Raw genomic sequence first — 10,126 nt, 5'->3', positions numbered from 1 at the left:
CTAACGTAGGGACTGAATCAGATCAACAGCTGAGAGGAACGGCCAGCGAGCAGTCTTGCTCCGTGTAGACAATAGCTGGGCCCTTTAAACCAGGCCTCAGAAGTAGAGGTACTCGCAATAATGGTCAGTGTGGGCTGATTCGCTGAAGTTTCCGCCGGTGCGCTGCTTTGCGTCGGAGGTTTTGCTCCTGTAAGAAGTGTTGCTGCTGCTGGAAGGGCTGGCCTGCTTGGAGTGAGGCTGACATGCTTGACAGACGCCTGATGTCTCCTCAAACTAAGCACATTGCTCCTGGGGTAAGCATATGTAGTAGGAGTGCAGGCCAGATGCTCGGGAGCCCTTTAATTTTACAGTGCGATGTAGGGGCTGGCTTGCAAGTTAACTTGATTACAGTTAAACTGTTTCACTTTGTTCTCATTTAGCCAAGCTGAAATGTTGTTGAGAAACGTGCCAGCCTTTTTGTGGAAGTCCAAGCCATACTTCTGAGCTTCCTTTTTTTGAAACTTGACATACAGTTTGGAAATACTGTAAAAAAATGAGTTGAGGGGGAGGGAAAGCACTTGCAGGTGGCTGCTGCTGAGGGCTTCTGTCTATGACCCTATTAAAGTAATTAAAAGTGGCTTGCTGTTCGTTCCGTGATTTTGGGGATTGTGCTAAATTGTTTTCTTCTCAATATGAAAGCAATGGGACTCTCTGCTGGCAGTAGCTTGAAGTACATTCTCTCTACAGACACAAACATTATGCTCTCTATTATTTTTGTTTGGGTTAAGTTGTAACACATTCATGAGTCTTGGTTTGGCAGCATTTGACCAGGTATGTGAATTCTGGGGCCAGGGAGTTTTACTAGCAGGCATCCCACTACAGCTGTGCTGTAAAATAAAATTTAAATAGATGACAAATATTATTTTTAAGGTTCAAATGGATGTGCTTTTTCTGTCATATAAAATAAAGGATGGGGACTAAAATGAAATTAACATAAACATAGATTTAAGCTGAATGTTTGGCTTAAACTTGCTTCTTTCTATAACATTGATGAGATATTTTAATAAAATTGCAGTAAAAGAACAGTACCTTAAGCATGCCACTAGCTTTCCAGAGTTGTTCTGAGAGAAGTCAGGGGCATTGTCTTGTGTAATAGCTGCTCCACAGTTTTTTTCCTAGAAGGAAATCAGATTTGGATCATTGCTATTCCCAGGTTATTTAGGGATCTCCACAAAGGAAACTGATTAGTTATTGCTAATATCCATTCTGTTCTCCTCTTATGAACAACTTTTCTTTATAAACAACTTATTTTTACTCCAATTGGACTGTGCTCTTACGTTTGTGGGGGAAGTAACGCAACAGTGGGTCTTACAGGAAGTGTGCCATGAAGCAGGAAAGGGTACAACCACAATATACAATTCCACTGGAATTATTTTTGGCATGGATGTCCAGAATAGTAGAAATCAGCTACTAATAGAATCACAGAACCATTTATCTTGGAAAAGAACCTTACAATCATCGAGTTCAACAATAGCTATAGCTGTCTTTAGTCTTTTCTTACCTAATTAATATCATAAAAGGCTTAAGCCTTTATGTTTTAATTTATATACAAGCAATTATTAAGAGTTCTGATAAACAACATGTGTTGGTATTCTCAGACAATCCAAATATAGTTATAGGTGGGGAGAAATCAAAACAGATACTTTTCCATAGGAAAAGCATGTTGTAAAATGAAAGAAAATGCTCAAATTGGAAAATACTGTTTTCCTCAAGAAAAAACTGAAAATTATGTTGAAACTTAGCACAACTAATGTACATGTTTCCATGCAGAATTTTCATCTTACTGTCTACTTGTTGTCAAATAATGTCATCAAGGAGAAGCTGAACAGAGTAAAAGGAAACTTTTCCCTTATATCACATCATTAAGAAGTCCAGATTCTATTTAGCATGATCACAGAGGTCCTGTTAGACAGAGGAGGAAGTTACTGTTTGACAGGGTAAGAGAATCACAGGGAGTGGTGCTGTGGATGTACAGCCCTTGTAAACTGAGGAGAAGCAAAAAAAGAATAGGTGAAGTTAAACACAGAAATGAGTAAAAGAGGTTTAGCCAGGTACATGGATCCCTCAGTATTTGGTCAACCCTTTTTTCAAGGTGATAATTGATGATTATTCTGTTCTTGTTTCCTCAGTTTTATTCTAGTCTCCAGATGCGTCATGAGGGGAAGGCTATTTTGCTTTGCTAATGTGAATTTTGGCTGTAGTCACTTCTTGTTCAGAGGCATTTTACAGGAAACTGTGCTTGAAAATTAGCATATTTTTTTTAGCAGTACTAGTCTTTGGACATTATCTAATTGAAAAAATAATTGTTTAAATATCTAGGAGGAAAGTAATCGGAAAGATTAAAGAAGAGATGTAGCTTGAGAACTTTCATATTGTTGGCATGATGAATTTATTATTGATTATAGTCTTTGAATGGCAGTTGTTGCATCAAAAGTAGATTCAAATTGTATAATTGACCAGAAATTCAGTTAACTGCTTTATGGGTACATTTTTCTAAACTTTTAGATAACACAATGTCCCTTTGAACATGTTGACCCCTGATGTGTTCTAGTTAATTAAAATATTATAGTAAAATTAAATTAAAGATTACTTACTGCATAACCATTAATACGTTTTCACCACCAACATAGAAATTATGAAGTACAGAAACTTCAGTAACTGTCAGAAAGTGTAAGAACATTTTGTCCTTACTTCACCCTTTATGCAGAGAAGTGGCACCCTGCCTTTTTCCAATTTACCCAAATTTACCTGAATTTATATTTTTAGCATCAATGAAATATATATTTTCTGCTAATATTTTTTATTCAGTTTCAAATAGCAGTGAACAAGCTTGAGAATTCATAAACTTGAAAGGGCAAATTCTGCTATTTGCTTCCCAGGATCCCTGGTGTGGAGCTGCCACAAAAAAAAAAAAAAAAAAAAAGGTGTAAAAGGACAGGAGGTAAAGTGCTTTGAAACTTCCACTGCATTCAGATATCCATTTTATAGACTGTTAAACCACTGGGATGCCTAATTTTATTTTTTATTTTTTTAATTTATTTTTTTTACCATGAGCCAAAATACAGAAGATGTCAAAATTTTGAAAATAGGTTGTCTAATTACATATGAATATATATAAATGTTTGCAGTATTTTAATCACTGATCCCTAAAGTCCTTTGTTATAAATGCACTATTTCTTTAGAAATTTTTTTGTGCCACTGGTACTGCATGTACATGACACAAAAGCCTGTAGTTTATACTGTACTTGTAACTGCTTAATAACTGCAACCAATGCTCTGTGACAATGATGATTTGAAAATTTTCTGACAGATTAAATGCTTACATTGCCGCTCATGGCATCAGCTTATATTTAAACAAGCTGCTGAGTATTAAAGTGTATGGACAGTCTTTGTATAACAGCTCTGATTTCTTAGGTTTATTTCCTAAGACAAGATTTATGCAATCCCACTTTCCATCTGTTAGTTGTGCTTCTCAGGAACTTCAGTGGCCGATTTAAACCAGCCTTGCAGAGGTCTCAGAAGCACTGAGTGATTATAGCACAACTTCTTGGGGGCTGGAGGAGCTGTTAAAGCTATTTCCTCAACGGGCCAGTGTCTGGAAGGCAGCATCCATCCAGCTGAGAACAACTAACTCTGCAACAGAGCAAACAAATGCTCACTCCTGTTCAGCTCAGGGAAAGGGAAGAGTAGTTCAGGGAAGGGAGGGGAGCTGAGGGTACAGAGCATGTGGTGTGTAGGGAAAATGAGAGAGAGCTGAAAGTTTTGTGGAGGTGTGTGTGGGAACCCAAGCTTCATTACTTCTGCTGTCACTAAACAACTTTTTTCTTCAGCTCATTAATGATACATTGCATTTTGCAGTATTTTACTGGGTATAAACATCTATTTTTTGTCTGAATGTTTTGAGGCTGCTGAAAGGATGCTCTCAGATTGATGATTTATAATATTCATCACTCAAAAATTACTATCTGGCTAGTTAATGGTATTGATAGAATACTTGTATCAGAAGAAAATATAATTTTAAAGGTCTGCTGGGTATAAAAGCTAAATTTCACTTTGAGTATGCTCATGCTGATCAAAGGATGCCTGTAGAAATACTGCCTTACAGACACAGTAATTGTCTTGGTGTCTTCTCAGTTTAACAAAGTCCTCAGTCAAGTATGTATTATCATTTCTGTGCAATTCCCACAGTCTTAGGTACACAGTTCAGCAGCTCACTTCAATAGGATGGAGTTTCCTTGAAAAATTCTGTGACCAAAGCATGCTTGGGCTTTATAATTTTTTCTCTTATTAGAAGCCTTACAGTTGGGGGTGTACTAAAAGACCTTTGAGGATCCCTTTCCCATAGAAAATATTCCATGATTCTATGGTTTTGCCTATTTGTTTAAGCAACATTAAGTGATGGATATTTATTTGAAAGGTTCTGGTTGGTTTTCTTTGTGTCACATTTGCACATACTTTATTGTTCTTGTAAAATGTTTGCTCTTTTCTGTGAGCAAACAATGAAACAAGTATTTTCAAACTATAGTATTATTTGAAAGAGTCATCTCTTCAATATTTTCTCTCTGGAAACTTTTAAATTAATACATAGAGAGAGACACTGGAAAAAGTAACTTTTGAAGTTTTAAAATACTGCTTTTCATCAATATTTCCAGTTTGTCTTGGAAACAGGGTCACTTTGGTATGTGAGAAACAGGTTAATGCTTGATTACATAATTGTTTGAATAGCTGATGCTATGGTGGAATGCTGGGAAAGGCACTTTCAAACTAAACATTTTAATAACTTTCTGCAAATTTTAGAGTAAATCAGTGAGTTTGTAGGACGTAATACTTTCTGGCTGAATGTTTTCTGTCATGAAAATGTGGTCAGGTTCTATCACTTTGAATTCAGATGGATCTCCCAGCTTCACTAGAACTTGTATAGAAATAAAAAGCCAGGCCTGTAATGGCAGAAGTATTTTATTTTAGGAGAGGTTTTAAGGTGTCAGAACTGAACTACTTGAGAGAATAATTTCCTTCTTAAATTTTAAAATCAACATCAAGTGTAAATCCATTTTTCTATTCCTGTCATGGACAACACAATATACAATTTAGATTCAGGTTTATGAATTTAGGAGAGGATAAATTCTTGCATCTTGGAGTTCAAAATATTGTCTTTTTATAGGTTGTTAGCATATTAAGATCAACAGTTATGGATTTGATTAGAATTCTTATATTATTGACTTTTTGCCCCACATGTTAAGTCAAATGTCTAGCAAATTTTTTGTACTTAGGAAGTGTTTCTCAGTGATTTCAGAAATCCTCAACTAACACACCAGTCTCATAGATCTGAACCTATGAAAGGTAGTGGGGGATGACTTCTGAAACAGAGGAGCAGGTTCACCTTTAAAACTCTAGTCAGGGTGTAGAAAATGGCTGAGCACCTTTCTTGCAGTATGAGAGTCCTGCAGTCTCGGACAGAGAAGGAGAGCCCCACACAGAAACGCAGTTTGAGATAGGCTCTTTGCCTGGATGCATGAGCTGTCAGCAAGGGGGCACCAGGCTGTTCAGAGCATTCTTTTTATGAACACCGACAAGGAATTGTGGCAAAAGGGGAAGAAAATGTGCAGTACAGAAAATGCAATTGAAAAATCATGTTTTTACACTTTACATTTTTATCTAGATTATAACAGAGGGGAAAAAAAAAAAAGTCATTTCAATGTAGAAGAGGAATGACCTTTGTACCTTCTTACTCTCTGCCAAGTATTCACCTTACTCTCTGCTAACAAGATCCTGTTAATTTGAGTGGACAAGGAAGATTGACTTAAAGTACCTTACCTTCGTGATGCATCTCATCAGGGCAGTTCTGAACATGTTGTTGTAACACATTGCATTAATTCTCTGTAAGGAGCAACTTACTGCACTTATTTAATCCCTTGCATGGCAAACAGCTCTCTCTGCTTAGCTGACATTTTACATGGTTCCTGCAGCTGTGTATTCACTGCAACACACTGCGAGTTCCTAGCCAGGGGTGCACATCTGGTTCCCTGCTCGTTAAACTGAAGTACATTTCTCTTGTGCCAGGGTGACACCCAGCCTCATAGGTGAGAGAAATATTGCAGCAGCACATATGCTGCCTAAATTCCACTTAATTCCTATTTTGAGCTCTGAAGTGGGTCCCAAGAGATAAATAGTCCTCTCTGCAGGGAGAAGTTTTCCAGTTTTCACATATCACCAGAACTTATTTCACTGGAGCTTATTAAATTGCACAAGCTAGTCCATCAAAAATTAAATATAATTAATCCAGATTTTAGGATTGCAAAACTGTGACCACCAGAAATATTAGAGGTTTCAAAAACAATAAAAATGAGAAATGGTAACTGAGATTTGAAGAAGCGATGAGGCCAAAGAAACCACAATGTTTGGTGATAATCAATAATTTAAATTGATGGAATTATGGAGTGATGGCTTGTGCCAAAAATACATAAACAAAGCCAGAGTGAGCCAAAATTACTTCTGTGGCCTGCTTTTGTGGCTCTCCTGGTAAGATGCATTTTATTTTCTGAAATGAGAACAGAATTTGGATGTATTGATAACACAAGTTTTACAAGCACTTCTTTAAATGTGATTTTGAGGTATGGTTGGACATTTAAAAAACCAAAACCATTTTAAAGGCACAGGGGCTCACACATCTCCTCTGTGAACTATGAGCTACCAAGTTGATGTCCTGAGTATGGACCTGCACAGCAATTGCCCCAGAGGACAACCTGTAAGTAGATGACTGTTTTCAGGATGGGGATGTGGCCAGAGGGTAATATTCCTACTAGTCTGGGGTAGCTCCTGTGCACAGCTGCGAGCCAAAGTTATTCCTGAGTCTCCAGCTCTGGACAATCAGCATCTGGCCATGACAGAGCTGCACATGGCCCTTGAAACATTTCAGTGACCCAGAGGCAGACAGGCACCCGGTGTGAGAGGTGAAAGCCCTTCACTGAGATTAAAAACCCCTGTTTATTTAATGTTGCATGAATGTATGGGTAACACTATAGAGTACTAACCTTTCAGTGGAAAGATGTACTTTTTAAGGAAAAATAGCCAGCACGAGCTGTTTCTACAGCATTGTGTAAGTTTTATATATGCTACTTCAAGATATTGTGTTCTCTGTGAAGTTTGTTTCTTTTATTGATATTCTTGTGCTCAAAGGTATATAAATCTCCCTTTTTGCAATTAATACATATAGGAGAGCGAACATTATCGCCTTTTTAATACTCAGGGTATTAATTTTTTTAAAAATATGGTTGCTGAATTATTTTTTTTTTCTTCCAACCACTTAATGCTCTGACAGAATTTACTGCTGTTTCAGAAGTGTTTGGCAGCACATTCAGCTGCAGGTGACTTCTGTGACCGTCCTGGACAAGCAACAACATGTTGAGCACTTGAATTGTTCCTTCTGTCTCTCTCCCTGTTCTCTGTGTTTCACTGTAGCAAGGCTTTACATGACAATGTAAATTTACAATGACTACATTACATGTAAAAATAAAAAAATTTGCCCACGTATGGGAACAATCACCTATGGGCAGATTTTCCAACGTTATAGCATTTATAGCATCTCTCCAGTATCTCAGTGATGCAGAGGATTCATAATACAACAGGTATTTGTATTATGTATCTGTAATACAAATATTTCAAAAATGCTGTGCTCCTGATGCTCACTGTGAGTTGGATGAAATGTTTTAGCATCTGACTGCAAGGAGAACAGCAGCTTGTTATTTCTGTGACACTGTGAGAACATACTCACGTTATCTTTCAGTGCAGCAGGAGATAGCATGTGCCCCTAATGTATGTATGTTTTCAAGTTGAGAAGTTAAGTCTGCTGTTAATGTTATCACTGCTGTATCCTGAAATAGAAAAGTGCAGGCAGATTGGATTGTGTTAGAGAATGGTAACCATAATAACCAATAACAACCTGCAAATGATAAGCAGCTTTAATGTTTAAAAATAAAATTTATATAGCATTCCAGTACTTCCATGGGCATACTTTCAGATTTTATTTTATTATTCATTCATTTGAAGCTTGGTTTTGAGATTTAAGATGTGACATTAATCTTAAGGAAGTGTTCCATTATTGCATCTTGAATTAGTTGACACTGGTTTATTATATACCTAAACTAAATCTTGCAGAATAAAATTTTTCTTAACAACCCTCTTTCAGATGTACACCATCTGTAAGGGAGAATTATAAGCGTCCTACGTGATACATGGAATTTTATGGAAGGAGGTGGATTTTTACTTTATGGTTGGATGTAAAATGGATAAATTCGGAAAAGAAATACAAGGTCTTCTGGAAATGAATGCAGTGTATCTAGATGATTTGGAATTTGCACCATGTTCAGGGATGCTTCCCATCACTGCTGCTGATACAAAAATTAAACAAACAAAAAAAAAAAAAACCCCAAACTTTTAATTTGACCCAAACCATGCTATTGCATTTGAGGGATGCTTTTAAATGAAAGGAAGGTATCATTCAAGAGAAGGAAGTGGCCCATATTGTGTCCTGGCCCTGCTGTCCCCCTCCTTGCCTACCCCAGCACACAAGTAGGGTCCCATGAGTCTGGGAAACTCCAGCTGAATTACTTAACCTGTCATGAAAGTGTCTGAGCAACGTGGTGCTATTAGCAAGCTTTTAACTCTTCTGGGTTAACATGCTCCCAGTCATCCTTGCTGAAACAGTCTGATTGTTTCTGATTGCATAAAGCACTGGGATGTTTCTTAGAATGTGAGTCCTATTTCAATTGTTCTTAACTGCTGATACACTGCAGTTACCATCACACAGCTTTCAGAGGGTTACAGTGGCAATGGGAAGAACTGCAATAGACCCATTCATATAAATGTGCTGATGTCCAGAGGAACAAGGTAGCCTGGGTTTCAGATGAATTCTGTAGCTCTTTCAGGGCAGTAACACTCCTGAAAATTTAAGATTGTGCTGCTGGAAGTGTGCTTCCCACAGTTAGAGTGACCCCTGTGGGAGAAAATCAATGGGAGAGATAAAATTCATAGGAAAAACTAAAAAATCGGTTGCTAATCATAATTTTCACATATAAGTAACCTTGCTAAGAAATTATTTGGTGATGGTGTGGGATGGGATGGGATGGGATGGGATGGAATGGGGTAGTTTAGATGCAGGGTAAAATGAAATAGCTCTTGCTCTTTCATGCCATATATAAGAGGTAAAAGCTTATTCAGAGTTTTTTTGCCAAAAGTTCCCTTGACATGAAACATTCACATTTACAAGAGACAATTCTTGTTGCTAGCTGAGTAAAGGAGTTACAAGCTGTTGACATTCTTCAGTAGGATTTGAATTTGAATCTGAATTAGGTAAGAGTCAATTGCTTTCCTTTAGAGTTCCTGATGAAAAAAAATGTTACTGTTGGATACAAGCTGAAAGATTCTTGTTTATCAAGAAAGGTCTGTTTAGTCTATTAACCTTGACAACCATGTCAGCATTTTTTTCTGTTTGTTTTCCCAAAGGCACTGTGTTGAAGTACTATGATATACAAAGCTATTTATAGTGTAGACAGTTCATAGCTATACTTAAAAGACATGGGTCAGGGTTTAAATACCAGAGTTAAATGCTATTCTCTTTGACAATCCGAAAAGTCATTATGCTCAATCCATGAAAATTAAAATGGAAAGATGGAATCCCTAAAATATCAATGTGAATTAGATAATTTTTAATTAATTTTTTACAGTTTCACAGAATGGCTGAGGTAAAAAGGAATCTCTGGAGCTATTCCAATTACCTGCGCAGAGAAGGCCACGTAGAGTTGGTAACCCAAGACCATGTTGAGATGGCTGTTGACTGTCTCTAAGGATTGAGACTCCACAACCTCCCTGGGCAATCTGTGCCAGTGCTCTCTCATCCTCACAGTAAAATAAAAAAATACAACAAAACAAACCCTATCACATAAAAAAAATTCTCTGTGTTCAAATTTATTTTCCTATATTTCAATCAATACTCATTGCTTTTTGCCTTTTCATTAGGAGTCACTGAGAAGAGTCTGTCTTCTTTACTCCCCTTCCACCAGATACTATACACCTTAAAATATTTTTATGA

The 10,126-nt window shown here is 37.2% G+C and overlaps 1 protein-coding gene across 6 annotated transcripts in view; it reads left to right on the top strand.

The window, feature by feature from the left end:
• Nucleotides 1-10,126, top strand: part of CACNB2 (calcium voltage-gated channel auxiliary subunit beta 2) — a 155,892-nt gene that overhangs the window by 35,507 nt on the left and 110,259 nt on the right. The window contains exon 1 of one of the 6 annotated variants that reach the window (XM_015617710.3): nucleotides 103-293. The exons of the other annotated variants lie outside the window; for them this stretch is intronic. Within the exon in view, the coding sequence (XP_015473196.1) occupies nucleotides 243-293 (51 nt within the window). The 5' untranslated portion in view covers nucleotides 103-242. Of the gene's footprint in view, nucleotides 1-102; nucleotides 294-10,126 lie in introns of those variants that run through there. 6 annotated transcript variants of the gene reach the window in all.

This window comes from Parus major, chromosome 2 (genome assembly GCF_001522545.3).
Source record: "Parus major isolate Abel chromosome 2, Parus_major1.1, whole genome shotgun sequence".
NCBI lineage: Eukaryota > Metazoa > Chordata > Aves > Passeriformes > Paridae > Parus > Parus major.
Note: the sequence above shows the minus strand (reverse complement) of the source record. Positions and strands in the feature narration are given on the sequence as shown.